Source organism: Puma concolor, chromosome B3 (assembly GCF_028749965.1).
Source record: "Puma concolor isolate L17-30 chromosome B3, mPumCon1.1.hap2, whole genome shotgun sequence".
In the NCBI taxonomy this organism is placed as follows: domain Eukaryota; kingdom Metazoa; phylum Chordata; class Mammalia; order Carnivora; family Felidae; genus Puma; species Puma concolor.
The window spans coordinates 97,012,953-97,039,645 of record NC_141672.1 but is presented as its reverse complement, the minus strand read 5'-3'; the positions used below and the strand labels follow the sequence as shown (position 1 = coordinate 97,039,645).

General features: G+C 41.7%; 2 protein-coding genes across 5 annotated transcripts in view; both read left to right on the top strand.

Annotated features, from left to right (window-relative positions):
- Positions 1-23,987, top strand: part of MYO5C (myosin VC) — a 105,447-nt gene extending 81,460 nt beyond the window's left edge. For all 3 annotated transcript variants that reach the window (XM_086710698.1, XM_086710699.1, XM_086710700.1), the window contains 8 exons: positions 1,088-1,186; positions 2,760-2,914; positions 4,455-4,544; positions 6,856-7,006; positions 7,975-8,257; positions 18,795-18,969; positions 19,374-19,454; positions 22,588-23,987. In XM_086710698.1, the coding sequence (XP_086566824.1) occupies positions 1,088-1,186; positions 2,760-2,914; positions 4,455-4,544; positions 6,856-7,006; positions 7,975-8,257; positions 18,795-18,969; positions 19,374-19,454; positions 22,588-22,740 (1,187 nt within the window). In that variant the 3' untranslated portion in view covers positions 22,741-23,987. The remainder of the gene's footprint in view (positions 1-1,087; positions 1,187-2,759; positions 2,915-4,454; positions 4,545-6,855; positions 7,007-7,974; positions 8,258-18,794; positions 18,970-19,373; positions 19,455-22,587) is intronic.
- A 1,126-nt stretch (positions 23,988-25,113) lies between these two features.
- The window catches only part of GNB5 (G protein subunit beta 5), a 61,347-nt gene continuing 59,767 nt past the window's right edge, over positions 25,114-26,693 (top strand). The window contains exon 1 of one of the 2 annotated variants that reach the window (XM_086710701.1): positions 25,114-25,237. The gene's annotated coding sequence lies outside the window, so the exon portion shown is untranslated. The remainder of the gene's footprint in view (positions 25,238-26,693) is intronic. The other variant, XM_086710705.1, reaches the window with a different exon arrangement.

The following is a 26,693-nucleotide window of genomic DNA, read 5'->3' as shown; positions in this document are numbered from 1 at the left end:
ACTTGTTGGGATGAGACTGGGTGTTATATGTAAGTGATGAACCACGGGAATCTACCCCCAAAACCAAGAGCGCACTGTACATACTCTATGTTAGCCAGTTTGACAATAAATTACATTAAAAAAAATCTTTCTGACCTCTGCTTCTGCATTACATCTCCTCTCAGAATGGACATGAATCTTTGGTGACCAGAAGGCAGACTCTGGCTCACCCAAAGATGTCCACATCACAGTCCTCAGAACCTGTGGGTGTGTTATTTACACAACAAAAGGGATTTTTGCCAATGTGATTAAATTGAGGATCTTGAGATGGGGAGATTACCTTGGATTAATCTAGGTGGACCCAGTATAATCACAAGAGACCTCATAAGAGAGGGGCAGGAATGCCAGAGTGAAACAAGGTGATGTGACAACAGAAGCAAAGAGACAGACAGACAGACATGGTGATGGACGCAGAGGTCAGAGGAAGCAGAGGCTACAATCCAGGGGATGTGGGCAGCCTCTAGAAGCTGTAAAAGGCAAGAAGCGGATTCTCCACTAGAGCTTCCAGAACTTAGCTCTGCTGATACTTTGATTGTAGTCCAACATGTAAGATCCATTTCAGTCTTCTGACCTCCAGCACTGTAAGATAGGAAAATTTGTGGTATGTCAAACCACTAAGTTTGTGGTAACTTGTTACAGCACATAGGAAGCTAATACAGCCCCCTTAGGATCATGCAGTTTGGTACTTTGCTCACCTACTGTTTCATGAATCTTGTTTCCTTGACTGTGACATCAGCATCTTGAAGACAGAAGCAACATCTTGGCTTGCTTTCTTATCCGCACTGTGCTGGATTCATACCAGGCACTCATGAGGAGCCCTTCAAGGATCATTCTGCCTTTTCAGCGACAGCTATACTCATTGATATAGTTGCAGATAAGAATCACTACCAGAGGAATTCTTTGGGATTAATCAAGTTTCCATTTATCTGAAAGCCGCAGGCATTTGTGTGCAAGCCAGCCAGAATGGGGTGGAAAGAGAGCAGTCTCATTATAAAGCCTGTGGGAGTTGTTTCTGTGAATTTAGCTGATTGTTTGCCTCTGCCTATAGGCAATGATGTGCACTTGTCCTCAAGACCCAAGGAGTATCTTGGAATGCTGGAATACAAGACAGAAGATGAGGACAAGCTCATTCAAAACCTCATTCTCGGTAGTGAGACCTGGAAGTCTGAATGTTTGCTCTGTCAGTCATTGCTACCATCATGGGTGGGAGTAGTCATTTCTCTTCCTCCACTGCTGCTTCTCCTAGCCCAGAGTCTCCTAACCTCGGCACTGGTGACCAGATAATTGGTTGTTGTGTGGGGGCTGTGTATTGTAGGATATTAAGTAGCATCCTTGACTTCTACTCTCTAGAAACCAGTAACAACCCCTAGTCATGACAATAAGAAACATCTCCAGACATTGCCAAATGTCCCTTGGGAGCCAGAATTGCCCTCAGTTAAGAAGTACTGCCCTCACCCCTTCCAAAGTCTAATCATAGGATCCAGATAGAAGACACATCCTCTCATCTTTGTGTCTCAGCACAGGAGCAATGGCAGAAGTAACTGTGGTTCCATGTCCCATTCGACTTCTGCTGAGAATTTTATTTGCAGGCAATGTGATGGGAGCTTCCCAAACACATTTCAGTTACAGGAATGTTCCAATGTGCATGCTCAAGTGTTGGTGGTCTTAGAACCAATCTTACTAAACTGTCCTCACCTGAAAATCACATGGTTTTCCAGTGGGAAAGAGAAAAGCTGCCTTTTATAAGCTGGTCTCAAGATAAAGCAGAAAGCTGATGTGTAGCCTAACTTCCTCTTCTTCTAGGTGACTCCCCCACCAGAGCACATGAGCCACCTGTACCCTTTCCTTTCTAGCCTCACTTGTGCACAGCCGTGGGGCCTCTTCATTCCTCTGTCTTAATGCAGCCATGGGGAGGTCTTTGTTTGCTTACCTGAGTTTATTCTATAAAGTTTCTCTCTTCCCTTTATCCCCAATGTCTCCTCCTGCCATTCTCTTCTTCTCAAGGTCAGCGAGGCCCGCCTCTGCAGGACTATAGTGTGTCTGTTTTCCTGATTCAGGGAAGATGTATGTGATCACTGAGATCGTATCCCATCCTCATCACACAGGCTGGAGTCGGGTGCATGGGCATGGGGTTTTTCCCTTACATTGGAGGGCTGAAATCCAGGGTCTCCATGCCAGGAAGAAGTACAAATTCTATCTAAAATTCAGCCTTTTTAAAAAAAAAAAAAAAAGAGAGAAAGTCCTTTGCAAATGGGAAGTAAGAGGAACAGGCGGTACCTGTATATATATTTTTTTTATTTATTTATTTTTTTTTTTAAATTTTTTTTTTCAACGTTTATTTATTTTTGGGACAGAGAGAGACAGAGCATGAATGGGGGAGGGGTAGAGAGAGAGGGAGACATAGAATCGGAAACAGGCTCCAGGCTCTGAGCCATCAGCCCAGAGCCTGACGCGGGGCTCGAACTCACAGACCGCGAGATCGTGACCTGGCTGAAGCCGGACGCTTAACCGACTGCGCCACCCAGGCGCCCCGGTACCTGTATATTTTTGCCAGGAAAAGAACCAGACTGAATTCCTCAAAGAGAAAAGATGGGCCTGTGCATTCAGGCATTGTATCAAGTACAGAAAAGCAAATAACCCTTGTCCCATAGTCAGAGGCTCCTTATGGGGAGAGCTGGCTATCGATCAGCTGTAGTCCTCATTGACTCTTTCTGTTCCAGACTTGAAGCCTCGTGGTGTGGTGGTGAACATGATCCCAGGGCTGCCCGCTCACATCCTGTTCATGTGTGTGCGCTACGCAGACTCTCTAAACGACGCCAACATGCTCAAGTCCCTCATGAACAGCACCATTAGTGGCATCAAGCAGGTGGTTAAGGTAGGAACTGCCTTTGACATTGGCCTTTGGTATTTTAGTTACTTTAAGAACACCTTAAGGGTTCATCCCTGGCCCATTCTTCACCTCTAGTCTTCAGTGAATCACGCGATTCCTTAAATTAGTCAGAGGCCCACTCTGTGAAAGAAGTCAAGCTGTTTGGAAAAGACAAGTTAGGTTAGGGATCCCCAAGGATAAAGATGTGCCAACAGACCTCAAAACCTTACCTTCAAGACTACAGCCGGGTAGCCAACACCCCCAGCACTTCTACCCCTTCAGGGTATGAGATGTCCGGCCATGAGGATTCATTATTCATCAGGAGTTAGAATAGAAAATTAACATTTGTCTGGTGCTTTGCGTGCTTTCTAGTCACTATATTCACAAGAGCCACCAGGGTGTTCTGGGAAGAGACCCCCATAAGTTGATGTTTTCCCTGTCCATAATTTCATAAATTGGGTTTCCTTAGGACAGACGTGCATTGTGTCCCAGGCCATGGGTACACGGTACTTGCCTCCTCTTGCCACTCTGGAATCTTTAAATATTTAGAAACTAGAAGATGCATGGCATGAGGAATAGAAATCCTTCCTCACCAGCATTTTCCCGGTCAGCTTCCCCAGTGGCTCCCTGCCTCTGCCTCTGCTGGTGTCCAGGACTGCCCCTCCCCAGCTCCAGCACACAGCGCATTAAAGCAGCCCTCACTTGGCCCTGCGCCCCCGCATCTCTGTGCCTCTCCATTCACCAAGGTGCTTACATTAGCAGGTTAGTTCCTGCAATCTGGCTTCATCTCTGTCACTGCACAAAAAGATCACCAGTAATTCCTCTTGCTAAATCCAGGGGCTTCTCCTTAATTTTTATCCTCCTCTAAGGGACTGAAGCTTTCAGACCACCTCTTTGAAACCATCCTACTTTGTCCTTCAAATCCCAGGACTGTCCCAGTTTTCCTCTTACCTCTCTGACCACCACACCTCTACCTTCTTTCTTCCTCTTCTTGCTGCCCCACAAGCGGGGCTGTTCTTCCCAAGAGAGTCCTCCCTTCTGAGCTCTGGTCCCTCCACCCCTTTCCTTCAAGGCAGCATTCTCTCCCCTTCTCAGGAGGCTTTCTCAGCTGCCCTCTTTCATCAGCATCTTTCCATCCTCTGAGCTTTTGTGGCATCATCTATGTCCACCCTACAGGTGCTCAGCCCCCTATTTAATTGTGTCCTGCATACATTATGTTATATGCAACATTCTTCCCAGTCAGAATGAGAACTCCAGAAAGCAAGACCCCAGTCTTACCTTTATCAGGCACTCCTGCAGTGCCTGTATCAAGTTTCATACTAAGTGACCTATACAGAAATACTTTGCAAACCATAACCTGCTAAATAAACATAAAAGCCTATCATTACAGTATATAAATTTAATAAAATCTTGGGTGAATAAAAGAAGAATTCATTTTGATCAAAAGCCAACAAGCTAAGTAAACAGGTGAGATACATCTGTTCTTGGCTCAAAGGTACCAGTAGTGACCAAATCCAACTTTGTCTTTCTTTCTTTTTTTTTTTAGGAACATTTAGAAGACTTTGAGATGCTATCTTTTTGGCTTTCCAATACATGTCATTTCCTCAACTGCCTAAAGCAGTACAGTGGTGAAGAGGTAGGGGCACTCGCCTGCTCTGTGTTCGTGCTGACTGCTGGTCTAGAACTTCCTTATGAGGCAGAGCCCACCACAGGGATTGGGCATGTCCCCACTTCCTGGGGCAGCCTCTGCTCCAAATGGTTCCTACCTTCCTCCTCAGCCAGGAGGCCAGCTTCACATTACTGGTTGGACAGGATTCACAGCCAGAGACTTCTAGAAAAAGGCCTGGACCTTGGGCATGATAATAAGCCTCCATTTTCCTTGAGTTTTAAATCAATGAAGTAGATTAGATGATTTTTAAGTTTGATTCTGGTTGTGAAATTCTGAAGATTTTAGTATTCTAACTCTAAAATACAACCTTTATATCAACATGGCTGTTTCTTCAGAGAGGATCTGCAGGATTCTCATCTTCCTCCATAATCTGTACATCTTTTGCCATTCCAACTCTGCCCCCAAGGGGCTAACATCATAAAGGCATTCTCCACCTTCAAATACTCAAAGAGCAAAATTTCATTGACCTGAAATAACAAAGTGGCTTTTAGGGTTTTACTGCTCTCCCAATGTTTCTACCATTTGTCCCTGCACACACCCGTGCAGTGTATGAAGTTTCCAGTGTCATACCTTCCCCAACACTTGATATTGACAGACATTTTAATTATTTACCAACCTCATAGGTATAAAATGATACCTTGTCAACTTAAATTGCACTTACTTGATCACTAATGAGGTCAAGAATCATTTCATGTGCTCACTGGTCATTTAGGTTTCTTTTCAAATTACCTATGACATCAGTTCTCCATTTTGTTTAGAGGTGATTTTTTTTTTTTTTTTTTTTTTTTTACTGATTTGTAGATCTTTATCATGGATAAACCATGGCTTGTCTTATATGTTTCTTTATGGAGTCTATCATACATAATTTCTGAATTTTGGTGTATCAATCCTATCCTTTTATGGTGTGTTTTAGTGTCTCGGTCAAGAAATTCTTCCCTGCCCTGAGATTGTGAATTTATTCTCCTCCTTTCTTCTGTATTTCTGTAATTCAAATTGGAGCTCACAATTATGTTTTTACCTATCCAGAATTGGTGTGATTATTTATCGCATGATGTTGAGATAATGACCTCATATCTTTTTCCATGTGGATAGCAAATTGTCCCAATGAAGGAAGAGTAAAATACAAAAGTAATTCTACTAGTATTACAGAACAAAAGGAGAAACAAGTAGAGAAAACTCAACCTCTGACTAAAAGGAATACCAAAAGGAGCAGGGGGAACAGACCAGCCCATCTAAGACAAACAAGCATGTGTGAGACATTAATGGAAGAGGATATTATGCAACACCATTTACTTTTTTACCTTTTCTTTGCCCCCATCAGCCACATATACAATGTTCTTTGCTCTATCTGTTCTACGTGTTTTTTTTTTTCAGTTGCTATATATTCATTTCTATTTCTATGGTTCTTTTTCACCTGTGCCTGTTACCATTATATCCTCTTCTTGTCTTAATGCTTTCTTTTTCCTTTATTTCTTTGAACATATTGAACATACTGTATTAGGCTGGTGGGCTGTTATGACAAAATACCACAGACTAGAAGGCTTTTAAACCACAGAAATTTATTTTCTCACAGTTCTAGAAACCTGAAGTCTGAGACCAGGGTGCCAGCATGGCTGGTACCTGGTGAGTGCTCTCTTTCTGGCTTGTGGATGGCTGTATTCTCGTTATACCCTCACACAGACTTCCCTTGGTGTGTGGGCGCAGAGAGAGAAAGACTGAACTTTCTAGTGTCTTTTATTAAAGGCACACTAATCTCATCAGACGAGGGCCTCACACTTATGACCTCATTTGATCTGAATTACTTTTTTACAGGCCCCATCTCCAAATACAAGCATACTAGAAGTGAAGGCTCCAACATAGGAATCTGGGAACATCACAAATATTTAGTCCATTTCACACATCTTAAAATATTTCACATTGATCTATGCTCTATAATCATTAAGTCATGAATCTCATGTATTGTATTACTGACCCCTTAAACCTCTTTGTTTCCTTGGGTGCTTTGCAGTTTTGTTTTGTTTTTTTTTATGAGCTTCCATGGAGGTTATTTTCCACTGTGTTCTGTTGGTGCTGGAGGCACATATTTGTAGGGTGAGTACAGTGACAGTTATAGAAAATAAGGGCTACCACACACGTGTAGAGCTCATTTGATACAAATAAGACATTAAGTTTTGAAGTATAGGAGCTGATTATAATGCCATTAGAGAGTATTTTAATTTCATACATGCCTATAGCATTCCAATATTTATATGTATTTATATGCTCAAATTACTTTCAGGAATTCATGAAGCTTAATAGTCCACATCAGAATAAGAACTGCTTGAACAATTTTGACCTTTCAGAATACAGACAGATTCTTAGCGATGTGGCAATACGAATATATCATCGGTTCATTGTTGTAATGGAAAATAACATTCAACCAATAATAGGTAAGAAAAGAATTGATGGCCAAAAAATATTTATGGTAACATTGAAACCTTAAAAAAACAAATCCGGGGCGCCTGGGTGGCGCAGTCGGTTAAGCGTCCAACTTCAGCCAGGTCACGATCTCGCGGTCCGTGAGTTCGAGCCCCGCGTCGGGTTCTGGGCTGATGGCTCAGAGCCTGGAGCCTGTTTCCGATTCTGTGTCTCCCTCTCTCTCTGCCCCTCCCTCGTTCATGCTCTGTCTCTCTGTCCCAAAAATAAATAAACGTTGAAAAAAAAAATTAAAAAAAAAAAAAACAAATCCTGTAGGGCGTGCCTAGATGTCTCAATTGGTTAAGCATCCCACTCTTGATCTTGGCTCAGGTCATGATCTCATGGTTGGTGAGATCTAGTGATTTCAAAGAACATAATTTTAAAACCAGAAAAATGTAACCATGTAAATGTCTCATTTTTAATTCTTTTCTATTGCTTGAAATGATTACTTCTCTAAAAAGTACATGGTTTGTAATTTCCTGCCTGGAAGGGTGATTCACCCCAAAGGGAAAGACCAGGGAGACCTGCTACTCCATGTGTAGCTACTCCTAGGTCATTACCACTTTTGAAATCTTAAAGTCCCACTCAGATTCTTGTATACTTTCTTCAACTTTCTGAAATTTAATTACTTCAGGCTTGAAATGGTACAGACCATGAGTTGTGTCGACCCGCTCCCTTTCCTGTGAAGCTGAAAGAAGAGGGAGTCCAAGCCTGCAAGAGGAGCTGCCGCCCTGTTGTACACAGCCATGTGCTCCGCCCACCTCCTACACCCCGTGCTCCCCACTCCTTGATTCTCTTGCTTTCCCCATCACAGCTGCATCCACGGCTAACTCTTGCAGAAAATGTCCCGGGTCCTGGAACAGACCCGAGAGAGCAGTGGGAAATGTTCTCTGGTGGTCCCCACCGCATGTGCAAGAAATGCCTGTGTTTTCCTCTGCAGTGCCGGGCATGCTGGAGTATGAGAGCCTGCAAGGCATCTCCGGCCTGAAGCCCACGGGCTTCCGGAAGCGGTCATCTAGCATAGATGACACGGACGCCTACACCATGACCTCTGTCCTGCAGCAGCTGAGCTACTTCTACAGCACCATGTGCCAGAACGGCCTGGACCCTGAGCTGGTGAGGCAGGCTGTGAAGCAGGTCTTCTTCTTGATCGGGGCGGTCACCCTGAACAGCCTCTTCCTGCGCAAGGACATGTGCTCCTGCAGAAAAGGGATGCAGATCAGGTAAAACCCATGATTCATCAGTTACACCGAGAGGCAGCTGGAAAGGATGCTTTTAATGTCTAGAGCCACACATTGCTGCCCCCTTCCCGTGAGCTGCACTACCTGGTGGGGCCGGGGGTGGGGGGAGGAGTGGGTTGTGCAAGAGGACTCTTGGAACTTTGGGGATGTCTGCGGTCAGGTGGTGGCCCCTCCACCCACCACTCTGCACCAGGCTAGCTTGACACTCAGGCCCAGGGCCTTGAGTGGTTAAAGACTAGCAACCAGTCGGGGCGCCTGAGTGGCTCAGTTGGTTGAGCGTCTGACTTCAGCTCAGGTCATGATCTCACGGTTTGTGGGTTCGAGCCCCACATCGGGCTCTGTGCTGACAGCTCAGAGCCTGGAGTCTGCTTTGGATTCTGTGTCTGCCTCTCTCTATGCCCCTTCCTGCACTCTGTCTGTGTGTCTCTCTCTCTCAAAAATAAACATTAAAAATATTAAAAAAAAAAAAAAAGACTAGCAACTAGTAATTGTAGATTTTAAATCCTGGCCCTGGGTGCTTATCATACACTCAGCCAGTGTTTACTGACCATCACCTCTGTGAATAGCACTGCCTGGTGGAGGACACAGGAAAGAAAGGAAAGAGCAGTTTGATCCCTGCCCTCTAGAAACTCAAAATAGCCAGATAACAATTCAAGGCAAGTCTGATTAAGTCACAAATGAGTGCTGCAGAGAAGAGAGATTACTGAGGACAGAAAAGTTAAGCCTGAGAGCTGTGCATTGAGTGATTTAAAAAGGCAGAAGAACATTCCAGGCAGGAGAAATGAGGCAGGCAAAGGCATAGTGCTGGAACTGAGGAGGACCGGTCCCCAGGCTTTGGTAGGTATCGCTGTCTAGATTAGCAGAGGTTTGTTTTGGGAGCAGCCGGACCAGCAGGCTGAGGACATGGTAATCACTTTTGAGGTGTGTCCACCTTTACTGATCTCTTAGTTGAGGAAACACAAACCCTGAGCTACTGTTTGAATTAATGCCGTCACATGATTAGAAAACACATAAAATAGTGTAGATATTTAGGATTTTTTATAATGTGTACAGGGATTTGATACCTGTGTGTGACATGAAAGCCTGAGATCGTGTTGATAGTATCTTAAGCCAAGAAGTAAACGAGACATCCATTAAACCTTTTCAGCATTAATGAAACTTGGAATTGGACATCCCCTCAAACCAAGCTGGCAAATTCCCATGATACCAGGTTGAGATTTTCAGATAAGAATGAGTATTCCTGGGATACCTGGGTGGCTCAGTCGGTTGAACATCTGACTCTTGATTTCAGTTGAGGTCATAATCTCATGGTTGTAAGATTGAGCCCCATGTCGGGCTCAACACTGATGGCACAGAACCTACCTGGGATTCTCTCTCCCTCTCTCTCTGCCCCTCCTTCCCCCTCTCCCTCAAAGTAAATAAATAAACATTAAAAAAAAGAAGAAGGAATATTCCCAAAGACTAGCCTTTGTGGATCTTTTTCTTTTCATTGAGAAAGGAAAGGGTTCTGTTTATTTCACGAGCTCCAAGAAGAAGCCCTGTAGGTCTCTGAGGTAGGATTCAACCCTATTTAAAGTATGAATACTTTATGAACACATAAACCTGAATGTTTCATTAGAGTCTTGACTAAGCAGTTGTCATTCCTTCTGTGGGTTCTCCATGAGTGAAGATGGTCATAAGCAAGACACGTGACTCTGGGTCCAGTAACAACTGTTCAGAGGAGAGGCAACTTCTGTCCCCATGGGTGCTCAGTGCTTTTTCCTTTCACCAATCAAAAGTGGACATCCAGGAAGTAATTCCTTTAGAGCAGGTTGCTCTGAATAGCACATGCATTTGACAGGGATTCATTCATTCAGGTATTTATTAAGCCACTGCCATAGCAAGGCCCATAAGGATGTGAGGTGGCTTTACAATGAAAACACAAGCAACAAAATAATAATACATGAATTCAGGTAAAAAATCAAGACCCAAAGGAAAAAAAATAGTAAACTGTGGACAGAGTAGCTAGAACACTGTTTCTAGCCCATGGGGGCTTTCTGGCTGGCAGGACAAAAAGCAAATGTTGTCATCGGCTCTTTGGTCTCGTTGAGCATGGTGAGGCTGATGTGCTCAGGGAAGATTTAAAGATTTTCCTAGTACCTATTTTTTTGTTCCCAGTCATGAAATATAAAAATACTATTTCATGTGGAACTTTATCTCACAATCTCCACAATAGCATTTTTACAGCAAATTTCATCGTGGCTGCTTTGCCCAGTGATCTTTGATAAAAGCCAACATACAGCATGTGGAGACAGTTCTGTTAGGAACCAGAATAACGTGGCCCAAGCACATACATTTCTTGCTGTACTGAGGGAATTTGCAAAGAACGTGAAAAGGATTGATTGGGGCCTGAAAGGACAGGCAGAATTTCAGCAGACCAAGACTTAGAAGAATGAACACAGGCCTCAGTAAAGGATAACTGATGGTAGGTATTAATAGCTCCCTTTGAATGGAGTGCCAGATTGGTTACAGAGATAAGTAGAATGCCATTTTCCAGGGTGAGCAGTGCATGCTTTAGTCCCTCAGCAGTGGCAGCCACCATAAGTTTTTTTGTTTTTTTTTTTTTTTTTTTTTTTTTTGTTTTTTTCCAGAAGGCTTTAAACTACGAATTCATGGGGCACCTGGGTGGCTCAGTCAGTTAAGCATCCGGCTTTGGCTCAGATCATGATCTCATGGCTCATGGATTCGAGCCCCATGTCAGGCTTTGTGCTGACAGCTCAGAGCCTGGAGCCTGCTTCAGATTCTGTGCCTCCCTCTCTCTCTGCGCCCCCCCTTCCCCCGCTCATGCTCTGTCTCTCTCTCCTTCAAACATAAATAAAAACAATAAAAACTTTTTTTAGATAAACTATGAATTCAATTCCGTTAATAGTTATTGGAATATTCAGATTATATATTTCATCTTTGGTGAGTTTTTTAAAGGAATTGGTCCACTCAAAGTTGTTGAGTTTATGTGCATAGACTATTGACAATATTTTCTTATTATTTTAGTTTCTGTAGAATTTGTAGTGGTATCTGGCCCCTTTGATTCCTATATTGGTGATCTGTGTCTTATCTTTTTCTCGTGATCCGTCTTGCTAGAGGTTTATCAATTTTACTGATCTTTTCAAGTAACCAGTTTTTACTTCCATTGATTTTTCTCTATTTTAAAAAATTTAATTGATTTCTATTACTGTCTTTATTATTTCATTCTTACTTTGGATTTATTTTGCTCTCTTTTTTTCTAGTTTCTTAGGGGAGAAGCACTGGTTATTGACTTTGAGACCTCTCTTTTCTAACATAAGCATTTAATGCTATGAATTTCTCTCCAAGTGCCAACTTTATCCCACAAATTTGGAAATGTTGTATTTCCACCTTTGCTGAGTTGAAAAATAGTTTCTGATTTCCCTGGAGTCTTACTCTTTGCCCTGTGGATTATTTAGAAGTATGTTGCTTCTTTTTCAACTGTTCAGAGACTTTCTTGCTACTTGTCTATTACTAATATTTAGTTTGATTCCATATGATCAAAGAACATATTCTGTCAGGCACACTCTTGGAAACAGAAAGGAGAATGGTGGCTGCCAGAGGCTGAGGAGAGCGGGAAAAGGGGAGGTGTTGTTCAGTGGATAAAGAGTTTCAGGTCTGAAAGATGAAAGAGTTCTAGGGATCTGTTGTTGCACACCGTTAACACTACTATACTCTACACTTAAAAATGGTTAAGATGCCGGGTGCATGGGTGGCTGGCTCAGTTGGTTAGGCATCCGACTTCGGCTCAGGTCATGATCTCACAGTCCCTGAGTTTGAGCCCTGCTTTCAGCACAGGCTCTGTGCTGACAGCCCGAAGCCTGGAGCCTGCTTCAGATTCTATGTCTCCCTCTCTCTGACCCTCTCCCATTCATGCTCTGTATCTGTCTTAAAAATAAATAAACATTAACAAAATTTTTTTGGTTTTTAAAAATGGTTAAGATGGTGGGGTGCCTGGGTGGCTCAGTTGGTTAAGCATCTGCCTCTTGGTTTCAGCTCAGATCATGATCTCATGGTTCATGAGTTCGAGTCCCACATTGGGCTCTGTGCTGACACCGTGGCGCTTGCCTGGGATTCTGTCTCCTTCTCTCTCACTGCCTCTCCTCTGCTTGTTATCGCTCGCTCTCTCTCTCTCTCAAAAATAAATAAACATTAAAAAAATTTTAAAGTTAAGGTGGTAAATTATATGTCTTTTATCATAATAGAAAAATAATCTCAAGATGCACACAGGTTGAAATATATCATAGATTAAGACACCAGAGTCACTAACCATCCCACTTTGAGAATTGCCCAGGTTTATTTTTTAAATAAAAACTTTTAAATATTTTTACATTAAAAAAACTTTGTATGATTTCAATTCTTTTTAAATTTGTGACGATTGGCTTTTATGCCTAGAAAATGATCTGTTTTTGTGAATGTTCCACATACAGTTGAAAAGAATGTATATTCTACTGTGTTTGGGTGGAACGTCCTACAAATGTCAATTAGACCCAGTTTGTTGATGGTGTTTTTCAGTTCTATATCCTTGCCGATTTTCTGTGTATTATTTCTGTTGATTACTGAGAGGAGTGTTGAAGTCCATCTGTAATTATGAATCTGTATGTTCCTTCAGTTTGTCAGTTTTTGCTTCATGTATTTAATGTCTTCTTAGTGAGTTGACCATCCTAACATTATGTAGGGTCCTTCTTTAGCCCTCTAATGGTAATCTTCTCTGCTCTGAAATCTACTTTGTCTGAAAGCCTACTTTTTCTTTTGATTAGTGTTCTCATAGTGTATCTTTTTTCATCCTTTTACTTTTAACCTACCTGTGTCATATTTGAAATGACTTACTTTACTTCTTTTTTCATTTGAGACAGAGAGAGAGAGAGAGAGTGTGTGTGTGTGCGCGCACGCGTGAAAGTGGGGAATGGGGCAGAGGGAGGGAGAGAAAGAGAGAGAGAGAGAGAGAGAGAGAGAGAATCCTAAGCAGGCTCCACGTTCAGCACAGAGCCCGACCCAGGGCCTGATCCCATGACCCTGAGATCATGACCTGAGCTGAAATCAAGAGTCAGACGCTCAACCAACTGAGCCACCCAGGTGCCCCTAAAGTGACTTTCTTATAGGCAGTGTACATTTGGATCTTGTTTGGTTTAGTTTTGGATTTTTTAAGGCAAGTCTGACAATCTGTGCTTCTTAATTGGAGTGTTTAGGCCATTTCAATTTAATGTAATTATTAATATGTTTAGATTTAAATCTACCATTTTATTATTTTCTATTTGTTCCTTTGGTTTTTATTTCTCTGACTTCCTTTCTCTGCCTTCTCTTGGGTTCTTTGAATATTTTTGATACTCCTTTTATTTTTTTTTTAATATTTTTAACATTTATTCATTTATGAGAGGCAGAGAGCACAAGCAGGGTAGGAGCAGAGGGAGAGGGAGACACAGAATTGAAGCAGGCTCCAGGCTCCGAGCTGTTAGCACAGAGCCCAGTGCGGGGCTTGAACTCACAAGCTGTGAGATCATGACCTGAACCGAAGTTGGACGCTTAATTGACTGAGCCACCCAGGCGCCCCTTAATACCCGTTTTAAATTTATCTACTGTGTTCTTAGTGGTTGTTTTTTGTGTTTTTATGTTTTTTGTGTTTTTTAGTGGTTGTTCTAGGGATTACAGTATGTATACTTAACTTCTTCAGTCTATTGAGAATCATTATCTTAACCATGTCAAGTGGAATGTAGGAAGCTAACCATCACATAGTCCCCTTTCCCCTTTCCACTTTATGTTATAGTTGTTTTATGTATTATATATACATAATCAAAAACTGTTCTGGATAATGTTATAATTTTTATTTTAAACCATCTAAAATATTTTAAGGAACTCAGTAGAAGAATTGCCTATTATATTTACTCACATATTTACCATTTCTGTTACCCCTTCATTCCTAATGTTTCAAGTCTTATTTTTTCCCCCAAATGTCATGTTAATATCATTTCCTTTCTGTCTGAAGAAATTCTGTCAGTAGGTCCTTGTACAGCAGGTTCACTGGCAATACTTAGTTTTCTTTCACGTGAAAATGCCTTCATTTCACCTTCTTTCCTAAAGTATGTGTCTTAGGACTTAAAGACTTAGGATGTGTCTAGGTGTGGATTTCTTGGGGTTCCCAAGAATCTCTTTGAGATTCCCTGAGCTTTTTGAATCTGTAGGCTTGTATATCTCACTAAATCTGAGACATTTTAAGCCATTTCTTCAAATATTTTGTCTGCATCTTAATTTCTCCTTTCCTCTGGAACTTCAATAACACAAATGTTAAACCTTTCATTATTATCCCATGAGTCCATAAGGTTCTGTTTATTTTTTCAGTTTTTTTCCCTTTATATTCTTTAGATTAAATAATCTCTATTGACCCCTTCAAGTTCACAGATTCTTTCCTCTGCCATGTCTATTTTGCTATTGAGCCTATTAAGAGAATTATTTTTGTTACTGGATTTTTCACTTCTAAAATTTTCATTTGGTTTTTCTTTATATCATTCTATTTCTTTTCTGAGACTTTCTATCTTTCCAGTTATTTCAAGATAGTTCATCTTCACTTTTTGGAGCATTTTTGCGATAGCTTCTTTAAAGTCTTTGTGAGATAATTCCAAGTGTGCATCATCTCAGAGTTGACACCTGCTGATTGTCTTATTTGATGCAAATTGAGGTTTTCCTGGTTCTTCATATGTCAAGTAATTTTGAATTGTATTCTGGACACTTTTAATATTACACTATGAGATTTTGAATCTTTCATTGTTATGGAGAATGTTGGTATTTTTATCAGATAATCACACCATTTGAGTTCACTTGCAAGTTCTGACCATCCTTGGTGGCTCATGTTTCCCACGTCAGTTTTCAAAGCCTTTGTAATGCTGTTTGGTTCTGTCTCATGTGTGACACACAGTGGTCAGTCTGAAACTTGCATGGTGCTCTGTCTCATAGTTTAGTCTTCAAACTATGTGTGCTGTTGAGGATCAGATCCATGCATGAGCCCAGAGGAGTGTACCAAGGAGTTCATAAACAATTTCAAGGGATTGCTTTCCCAAGTTCCTCCTCCTCCAAATCACCCCTGATACTTTCCAGATTGCTGGAAATCCCTCTTTGGTCCTCCAGACAGAAAACTGGGGCTTTACTTACCTCACTGTGTGGTGTACTTCCTGCAAATGTCTTCATCTGAGGCTCAGTGGTGGCAGAATAGAACAATGGGGGTTCACCCCCTTCTCATGAACCACAGTTGCTCCATTTGGAGAAGATGTTTCTCCCTGAGAATTTTAGCTTCTTCCTGGACTCCATTGCCACCATTGCTACCACAATGAAATTGGGGCTTAAACATGAAAGAAGAAGGTAAAAGGAGAGGATTTCCACCCTCTCAGGAGCTTTAACACACCTCTTTTCAGCCCCTCAAGCCAGACCTAGAGGGCTCCTTCTGGAGCTCTTTGTTGTCATCAGTACCAACTGCTGAGCTTCAGGCTTCTTTGAGGTCAAGCTAATGAATAGCAGATGGAATAAACTGGTAAACTGATTATCCATTTAGCAATACCTCAAATACTGGTCTTCTTCCCCAATCTATCTGGTACTATTTACCTTTCAGAGTCATCAAATAGCTGCTTCAAGACATTCAATCAAGCTTTTATAGCTGCATTCATTGGGAGGGGCAAAATGGAGCGTGCTCTTACCAAGAACCAGAACTCCACCACTGATTCCCTCCCCCACTCCCACTTTTTTTTTTTAATTGAGGTATAATTAACATAGAGTGTTATATTAGTTTCAGGTATACAATATAATGATTCAACAACTCTATATATTACTCAGTACTCATCAGGATAAGTCTACTATTAATTCCTTTTATCTGTTTCGCCCATCCTCCCACCCACCTCCCCTCTGATAACCACCAGTTTGTTCTCTGTATTTAAGAATCTGAGGTTTTTTTTCTTTGCTTCTTTTTTCCTTTGTTTTGTTTCTTAAACTCCACATGTGAGTGAAATCATATGGTATTTGTATTTCTTTGACTTATTTCACTTAGCATTATAAGCTCTAGGTTCATCCATGTTGTTGCAAATGGCAAGATCTCATTATTTTTTATGGCCGAGTAATATTTGATTGTACATATATACCACACCTTCTTTATTCATTCATCTATGGACCAGATATACACCTGGGTTGCTTCCATATCTTGACTATTTTAAATAATTCTATAATAAACATAGGGGTGCATATATCTTTTTGAATTAGTGTTTTTATTTTCTTTGGGTAAATACCCAGTAGTGGAATTACTGTATCATATTCCACCACTGATTTTTTTAAATTTTTTAATGTTTGTTTATTTTTGAGAGAAAGAGAGAGGGAGAAGAGGAGTGGCAGGGAGAAAGGGAGACACAGAATCCGAAGCAGGTTTCAGGCTCTGAGCTGTCAGCACAGAGCCCAACACAGGGCTTGAACTCACGAACAGTGAGATCATGACCTGAGCCAAAGTCGGACACTTAACCCCCTGAACCACCCAGGTGCCCCTCCACCACTGATTTTTAAGTGAGAGAATTAACATGCTCAACATCCAGATTAAGGAAGTACTGTAGCAGGACCAAATAGAATGGATTAGAAGGGACAAGATGAGAGGCCCAATAGGAATGTATTGTAATAAGGACTCAAACTAGTGGGACAAAATTGACAGTGCAAAAAAGGGGGAAACCAGTGTAAGAGATGGTATCTCATACTCATTACATCCCTATGGAATACTTCAATTCAGCATTGTTGTCCCAGTGTTATAACCAAAGACCCACATAGGGAGTTGCTAATTTAAAAGGTCAGTGGTAGAAATGACCTTAGATATCACCTAGTTCAAAACTCAATTTTTTAAAGTTTATTTATTTAAGTAATCTCTCCACCAAATGTGGGGCATGAACCCATGGTCTTGAGATCAAGAGTCACATATTCCTCCAACTGAGCCAGCTAGGTGTCCCCAGTCGATTTTTTAAAACAGCTTCATTGGCAGATAATTTACACGCTGTGAAGTTTATCTGTTCTGTAAACCATACTCATATAGTTCAATGGTTTTTGGTGTATTTACAGAGTTGTGCAAACATCACCGTAATGTGATTTAAAAATATTTCCATCACTCTATAAAGAAACCTTATACCTCTTAGCAGCCACTCTTATCCCCTACCCCATCCCACCTCCCCAGTCCCCTCTCCCTCAGCCTAGGCAGCCACAAATATATTTTCTTTCCCTATAGGTTTGCCTGTTCTGGACACTTTTGTAAATGGAATCATAAAATGTGATATCTTTTCATTTAGATATTTTTAAGGGCATTTATTTATTTTGAGAGATACAGAGACAGTGCAAGTGAGGGATGAGCAGAGAGAGAGAGAGAGAGAGAGAGAGAGAGAGAGAGAGAGAGAATATCAAGCAGGCTTTTCGCTGTCAGCACAGAGCCTGACATGGGGCTCGAACTCACAGACTGTGAAATCATGACCTTAGCCGATACCAAGAGCAGATGCTTAACCAAGTGAGCCACCCATGTGCCCCAAATGTGATGTCTTTTGTAACTGGCTTCTTGCACTTAGCGTAAAGTTTTCACCACTCATCCATGTGACCACATGTATCACTACCTCATTCCTTTTTATTGCTGAATACTATTCCATTGTATGGACGTACAATTTGTGTATCCATCAGTTGGTGGACATTTGGGTTGTTTTCATTTTTTAGCTATTATAAATAATGCTGCAGTGAACATTTGTGCACAGTGTTTTATATGGACGTGCTTTAAGTTCTCTTGAGTATTAGAAGTAGAGTTGCTGGGTCATATGGCAGTTCTATGTTTAACATTTTGAGGAACTGCCAAACTATTTTTCTTAGCAGCTATGCCATTTTACATTCCTACCAACAGTATATGAGGGCTCTCAACATTCTCATTTACCCAGAGAGGTTGAGTAACTTTCCAAGTTCACACAGTAGATTGGTGGGACTAAAACCCATGCCTCTTAATTCATAAACTTATGATAATTACTCATAGAAACAAGAATAAAAACCCCAGTGGACTGAATTAAAGCCTTCTACCAACTGGAAATTTTCTGCCAACTTAGGAAAAGAAATGAGTTTTTTATACCAATGTAAATCTTCAAATATCACTACGGTTTTTTCCTTTAGTAGATTTTCAAATCCATTATTAAGGGTATTTTAATAGATTACTTTATAAATTATTACAGTTGCTGCTTTTTGCTCAGATTTTCCCCAAAGTTTATAACTGGTATGGCCCCTCACCCCAGACCATCAAGATCCTTAGAACCATGGGTCATGAGAGCTGATCATCTGGTCCAACCCCCTCATGTTACAAATGAAGAAACTGCTGGACTGTGGTCCTAAGGCTCTCAGTGAACTTGGGGACCCTCTCAGTACACACTGGGGGATTCAGCACCCTACTCTGAAGTGTTCTCAATGGATCACCCACTCTTGTCTGTTTCTCTGGCTTTTACTCCAGGTGCAACATCAGCTACTTAGAAGAATGGCTTAAAGATAAGAATTTGCAGAACAGCTTGGCTAAGGAAACTTTGGAGCCTCTCTCTCAGGCAGCCTGGTTGCTTCAGGTCAAGAAGACCACAGACAGCGATGCCAAGGAGATCTATGAACGCTGTACCTCACTGTCTGCTGTGCAGGTGACCACATTTACAGAGTGTGTCCCTGATCTTCACTACCAAATCATGTCATTGATGTCCCCCTTTCTGGCTTAGCCAGCGATAGGATGTATCTGAGGCTCTGTGTGCTCTTTGAGGAGATGTATCTTCCATGGGCCACCATCTTATCTAAAAAGCATTTATTTAATACTAACTTAGAACTTTAAAACACAAAAGTGCATTCCCTGCCCACAAAACACAGATGTGTATGTATGGAGAGCAGGGGGCAGTAAGGAAGGAGGCTGGAGCACATGGTTCCTAGAGCCAAGTTACAATGTTAAAGAACTATGTGTGGTTCCCAACAGTTCCCAAACCATTGAATCATTATTTCATGGACAGACTTGTCCTTTTTCACGGTCTAACACCATCTTATGTGCTGTTCACAGATCATAAAGATCCTTAATTCATACACACCTATAGATGACTTCGAGAAAAGAGTGACTCCATCCTTTGTTCGCAAAGTACAGGTATGATCCTTAAGCACGTGCCTTTTATTTTTTATTTCCTTATTTTTTATATTAACTATAATTGATTGTCAAATTGGTTTCCCTACAACACCCAGTGCTCATCCCAACAGGTGCCCTCCTTAATGCCCATCACCCACTTTCCCCACCCCCCATCAACCCTCAGTTTGTTCTCAGTATTTAAGAAGTCTCTTATGGTTTGCCTCTTTCCCTCTCTGTAACTTTTTTCCCCCTTCCCCTCCCCACTGGTCTTCTATTGAGTTTCTCAGGATCCACATAAGAGTGAAAACATATGGTATCTGTCTTTCTCTGTCTGACTTATTTCACTTAGCACAATACTCTCCAGTTCCATCCACGTTGCTACAAATGGCCAGATTTCATTCTTTCTCATTGCCATGTGGTATCCCATTGTATATATAGACCACATCTTCTTCTTCTTTTTTTTTTTTTTGGTTCATATTTTTATTTTTTTTAATATGAAATTTATTGTCAAATTGGTTTCCATACAACACCCAGTGCTCATCCCAACAGGTGCCCTCCTCAATACCCATCACCCACCCTTCCATCCCTCCCACCCCGCATCAACCCTCAGTTTATTCCCAGTTTTTAAGAGTCTCTTATGGTTTGGCTCCCTCCCTAACTTTTTCTTTCTTTCCCCTCCCCCATGGTCTTCTGTTAAGTTTCTCAAGATCCACATAAGAGTGAAAACCTATGGTATCTGTCTTTCTCTGTATGACTTATTTCACTTAGCATAACACTCTCCAGTTCCATCCACATTGCTGCAAAAGGCCATATTTCATTCTTTCTCATTGCCACATAGTATTCCATTGTGTATATAAACTGCAATTTCTTTTTTTTTTTTTTTTTGGTTTATTTTTTCTTTTTTTTTAATATATAAAATTTATTGTCAAATTGGTTACCATACAACACACAGTGCTCATCCCAAAAGATGCCCTCTTCAATACCCATCACCACCCTCCCCTCCCTCCCACCCCCCATCAGCCCTCAGTTTGTTCTCAGTTTTTAACAGTCTCTTATGCTTTGGCTCTCTCCCACTCTAACCTCTCTTTTCACAATTTCTTTATCCATTCATCAGTTGATGGACATTTAGGCCCTTTCCATAATTTGGCTATTGTTGAAAGTGCTGCTATGAACATTGGGGTACAAGTGCCCCTATGCATCAGCACTCCTGTATCCCTTGGGTAAATTCCTAGCAGTGCTATTGCTGGGTCATAGGGTAGATCTATTTTTAATTTTTTGAGGAACCTCCACACTGTCTTCCAGAGTGGCTGCAACCAGTTTGCATTCCCACCAACAGTGTAAGAGGGTTCCCGTTTCTCCAAGGGATGTGCCTTTTAATTTTCAGTATAAGAAATTGATATTGAGGAGTGCCTGGGTGGCTCAGTCGGTTGGGCATCTGACTCTTGATTTCGGCTCTGGTCATGATACCTGGGTCATGGCATGGAGCCCCGCTTTGGGCTCTGCACTGAGTGGGGTCTGCTTAAGATTATCCCTCTCTCTCTCCCTACACCCCTCTCCCCTACTTGCACTCTTTCTTTCTCTAAAATAAAAAAAAAAAAAGAAATTGATATTGAATTACGGTTATAGCAATCTAAGATTAAAGCACATTTACCAAACATGCAAATGAAAGGCACTTAGCAAAAGCAGCAGGAATTTTCTCTGTCAAATACCCCCGCTTTCAGAACCCATTTTAGCCTCAGTGGGAAGGGAATGAAAACACCAAAATCACCACTCAGCTGCTATGTTCCTTCAGGGTGTCTTGTTTATTATCAGTCTTCTTATCAGTCTGTGCAAGAGAGCAGAGCCTGAATGGAAACAGAGTCTTGTATACCCATTTTTTTTCTTATTTAAATCCCTAAAGTTTCTTCCCCAATCAACTAGCACATCAGTTCTCAAAGTTTAGTTCAAGGATTCTGGGCATTCTGGAGACCCTTTCAGTGAGTCTGCAAAGTCTTCTTTTTTCTAAATATGTGTGTGTGGGGCACACTTTTCCTTATAGACTTCAACCAAAATAACATGTCACTATGGATTTAAGGTAGAAGTGGATACAAGTTTCCACCTGTCATATTATGTCAGGCATTAAAAAGATTTACAAAAATATAAAACAATACTGCCTCCTACTAAATTTTTTTGTTTTCAAAAATAGTTATTTTTCAATACATGTTTACATGCATTGGGTTTGTTCTTTTTATTTTAATGATTTAATATTTTGAAGTATTTTAATTACTAATATGGTAAATATCAATAGCTATACCTACATACCCAAAGCTCTTTAGGGTCCTCAATAATCTTTAAAGGGTATAAGGGGTCTTGGGGCACCTGGGTGGCACAGTCAGTTAAGTGTTCGACTCTTGATCTCAGTTCATGTCTTGATCTCAGGGTCATGAGTTCAAGCCCCATATTGGGCTCCATGCTGGCCATGTAGGCTACTTAAAATAATAATAATAATAATAAAAGTACACTTTATTTTTTTTTTTTAATTTATAATGTTTATTTAATTTTGAGAGAGAGCAGGGCAGGGAGGGGCAGAAAGAGAGGGAGATACAGAATCCGAAGCAGGCTCCAGGCTCTGAGCTGTCAGCACAGAGCCCGATGCAGGGCTCAAACCCATGAACTGCGAGATCATGACCTGAGCCAAAGTCGGCTGCTTAACCAACTGAGCCACCCAGATGCCCCAAAAGTAAACTTAAAAATAAAAAGAATTTAAAGGGGTCTTTAGGCAAAAAGTTCACAAACTACTGAACTAAAAAGAAGGGTAAGTGCTATAAGACTTAATCTGTGAGATCTATTCATGTTTGGGCTTAGAATTATGCCACAAGGGTGGATAATAGAAAACAGATCCATTTACAGTCATTCCATCCTGTGGGAAATTAACTTCTGAGGTGAAACAGAGCACTTAAGTAAATATTCATGAGAGCGACTGGAAATCCTGCATAGACCATGTCACCATGGTATTGTGTTGTTAAAATAGTCTTTTGTGTATTCTCTCACATGATTTTGAAAGGAGCTTTTCAGTGAAGCTGGAGTTGTGTTTTCCTTACTCTAGACTTCTAAATAGTCATAAAGCAGAATGCACTGGTTTCCTTATTCATTTTTCTTCTGGTTCTTATTTCAGGCTCTCCTAAATAGCCGGGAGGATTCATCACAGCTGATGTTGGATACAAAATATCTCTTTCAAGTTACCTTTCCTTTTACCCCCTCTCCACATGCTCTGGAAATGATCCAGATCCCCAGCAGTTTTAAGCTAGGTTTTCTCAATAGATTATAGCAGGAGAAAGGAGAGGAAATGTATGTTTCCCTCAGAAGCCAAATGAAGGTCAAATATGAGGGATGTGGTTGTTAATTGGAACTGGAAATGCTTTGGAATGTGATGTAAAGAAGCAAAGAAGAATTCTTCAAGATGGGCCACATCTTCTCTTGTTCCCCGTGATGGTGCTGCCACTGTCATTTTGTAAGAGTTAACACACACCAGCTGCGGTTGGAAAGGCCATGTCTACCTTCTGAATCACAGCCAGCTTTTACTGGAATTCCTCGAAGGCCCATGTTTTCTTCCAGGTGCCTCTTGTCTAGATCTGTTTTGTGACAGGGCTCCCCTCAAAGGGAGTATGATCTGGGGACACAGTGCCCCCTAAGTTTACTAATGTTCATGTGAAGCCCAGGTACATTTATGAAGCCGTGAGTGGGTTCCAGGGCTGAGTCTTCCAGGAAATAATCCCATTTGGCCACAATGCCCTGTCGAAATTCCTCTCACCCCATGCCTCCTGCCCAGGGTGGGAGGGGTGGGGTTCACTGTCACTAAAAATGCTCCTGCATGAAAAAATATTTATTATTTAAGAGCCCTCTAGTTTTTAGGCACATATTCAGTCTGAAATGAATCACGTGAAGTGTTATATATATATCTACCTAAAACGAATATATTATTAAAATTAATTGCCAGGGCATTTACCACCTCTTCTGAAAGAACATTTCTTCATGTTTTATCTGCCAACATATTGGCCATATGTTTTTCATTGTTCAATATTGTTCGTGCAACAGCTTCTCTAAAACTAAGTTTAAAAGGCAACCTAATTGGTTTTCTCTCTCTTTTCAGCATTCAAATGTTTTTAAATTTTCCCATAAAAAAAACCTGAAGAATTATGTCAGTTCTTCCTGTTGAGAAACCAGTATTTCCCAAGTTTCATGAAAACCAACCATCCCTTGTCCCCCCAGACGTTCTCATTCCTTCCTTCAGAGCATGTGATGTTGCATTGCTAGCCTGTGGTGTGTGGCCCATTCCAAGAATCCAACCATCCCTCCTGTCTCTGACAGACTCACAGGCACGAGCTGTGGTTCTGTCCCACAGATCTATGTCTTAGGAGTGATAATACATGATTATGAAGCAACATCACCCTATTAATATGTAACAATGCCTTTTCATATTATAAATGATTTAGTTCTTTTAGATACGTTGTATATGAAGAAATGAAAAAGTAGAACTTTTAAATATTTTAATCAATAAAATAAATTACCAAATGAGTTGGGTCAGGTTTTTTTTAATTGCTGGGAGACTACATTTGTCTTACGTGCACGAGGTTTATGCTTTTCTTCAAGGGTTGTATACTTAAAGATGCTGGGATCTTTATAGATTCATAATTTTTCATAAAATGTGTATAAACAGTTGGGATACCCAGGTGGCTCAGTCAGTTAAGTGTCCGACTCTTGGTTTAGGCTCAGGTCATGATCTCACAGTTTGTGGGTTGGAGCCCCATGTAGGACTTGGTGACAAGGTGGAGCCTGCTTGGGTTTCTCTCTCTCTCTCTGTCTCTCTCTCAAAATAACTTTTTTAAAAAGTATATAAATGTTTTTAGAAGGGAAGTAAATATGCCATAAGTCCTGCCTCAGGCTGTGCCTCTGTGGGCTCCCAGACAGTGAGAGGAGGGGCCACTTGGCAGAGACGTGAGTGGGTTTCTGATGTGCACTTGTGACCTTCTCCATGCCCCTTCTCCTCTCCCCATCTTCCCTAGGCCACAGGAGCCCATCACCCTTCCTTTTCGGTTCCCACAAGTCAGGGTTCTTGCCTGCTTTACACCACTCGCCCTGGGCTATAGAAGCCAGTAACATTGCCCATCTCCTTTGCTACCCTGTGAGCTCCTGGAGAGCTTGTCCACATCTTACTCGTTCCACTGCTCATCTTGATGCTGGTGAGATGGGACAGGGCTGCAGGAGCAAGGTCCTATTAGAGGCAGCAGGATTAGAGGGGAGAGGCTGGTCAGCCTTGAGCAGGAGTAGATCTTGTTTGGGAACAAGACAAGTGGACCTTCAGAGGCTGAAAACTTTATGCATGGAGACGGGAGAGGGGCACTCATCCCACATCCTGCTCAGTCCCACAAAGCTGAAGGTGGGAAGGATAGCCAAAATGAAGACGTGCTGGTGGGCTGAGGACTGAGAAGGCAGGAGGCGCTGGTAACAGTCACAGGGGAATGTTAGGGTTGCTCAGTGGAGCGGGAAATGGATTCGTGAGGGGCAAAGCTGCCACATCTGCCTCCTGCGGAGGGCAGAGAACTGAGCCCGAGACACAGGTCAGCGGAGGTTCTGAGGGCATCTGGTGCGGATGAGCAGAAGGATGCCATCGACAGTGCGCGCCCGTGGGAAGGGACAAAGCTGCTGAGTCTCAACACCCAGATAAGGAGATTAGAGGTGAGGCTTCTGCTTCGGCACCTTCCCCTTGGAGCTGCAGGTCTGACTGACCCCTCAGCTGGTCGCTCCAAGTGTTGACTCTCTGGAAGGTATGTATGTACTCACATATATGCAGGCTCTCCCACACGCTCCGAAAGTGTTCCTACGTGCACACACCAAGGTGTTAGGTGGGATTTCTGGGAGGTAGGAGCACAGGTAAGGGGGGGTTGGGGGGTTAATCTCCCTGTTCTAATTGTTCTACAACCTGCATGTGTTTCTTTTGAAATACTAGGAAGGTGTTTTGTTTTAAAAATATATTTCGTGCTGGCATCCAGGGGGAAAAAGTTAGGCATCTGTAAAGTCATATAATCTGTTTTAAAAATGGATCCAAGTAACACTTTGCATGTGAACATAAGCCTCAGAACACAGCTTATGGAATAGGAAGGTTTTAATACAAATGTTATATAGTCACATCTGTGAGCTATATCCACACTGTCATGTGCATCAGAGCTTTCTTCTTCTTTATTGCATATCACAGTTTATCCGGTCTGTCGATGAACATTTGGGTTTTTCCATGGGGCTATTCTGGATAAAGCTGCTATGACATCCTTATTCATTTTTTTGAGGATATAAGTATTTGTTTCTGATGAGTGTGTATCCAGGAGTAGAATTGCCAGCTCACAGATTATGAATAGCTTTAGTAGGTCCTGCCAACCAGTTTTCCAAAGAGGTTGTACCAGTTTATACTCCCACCAACAAGGAAAAGGGTCCAGTTCTCCACACCCTTGGCCACGCTTTGAATTGTCAGTCTTTTAAATTTTAGGTATTCCAGTGGGTAAGTACTGGTATAGCAGGGTGGTTTTCATTTGCATTTCTTTGATGACTAATGATATTGAGCGCCTCTTATATGTTTATGGACCATATGAATGTCTGCATTTGTGAAGGGTCCGTTCAAAGTCTTGTATTAAAAATAATAATCTTGGGGCCCCCTGGGTGGCTCAGTCTGTTGAGTGTCCAACTTTGGTTCAGGTCATGATCTTGTGGTCAGTGAGTTTGAGCCCTGCGTGGGCTCTGTGCTGAGAGTTCAGAGCCTGGAGCCTGCTTCGGATTCTGTCTCCCTCTCTCTCTGCCCTTCCCCCACTCAGGTTCTGTTCCCTCTGTCTCTCAAAAATGAATAAACGTTAAAAATATTTTAATAGGGGCACCTGGGTGGCGCAGTCGGTTAAGCGTCCGACTTCAGCCAGGTCACGATCTCGCGGTCCGGGAGTTCGAGCCCCGCGTCGGGCTCTGGGCTGATGGCTCAGAGCCTGGAGCCTGTTTCCAATTCTGTGTCTCCCTCTCTCTCTGCCCCTCCCCCGTTCATGCTCTGTCTCTCTCTGTCCCAAAAATAAATAAACGTTAAAAAAAAAATTAAAAAAAAATATTTTAATAATTTTAATGAGATAACGCACACAAAAATGAGCATTGTGAAGCATCCATTTCAGTGGTTCTCAGTATATATACAAGGATGTGCATTATCTAATTCCAGAGCATTTCCATCACCCCAGACAAGAAACCCCTTACACA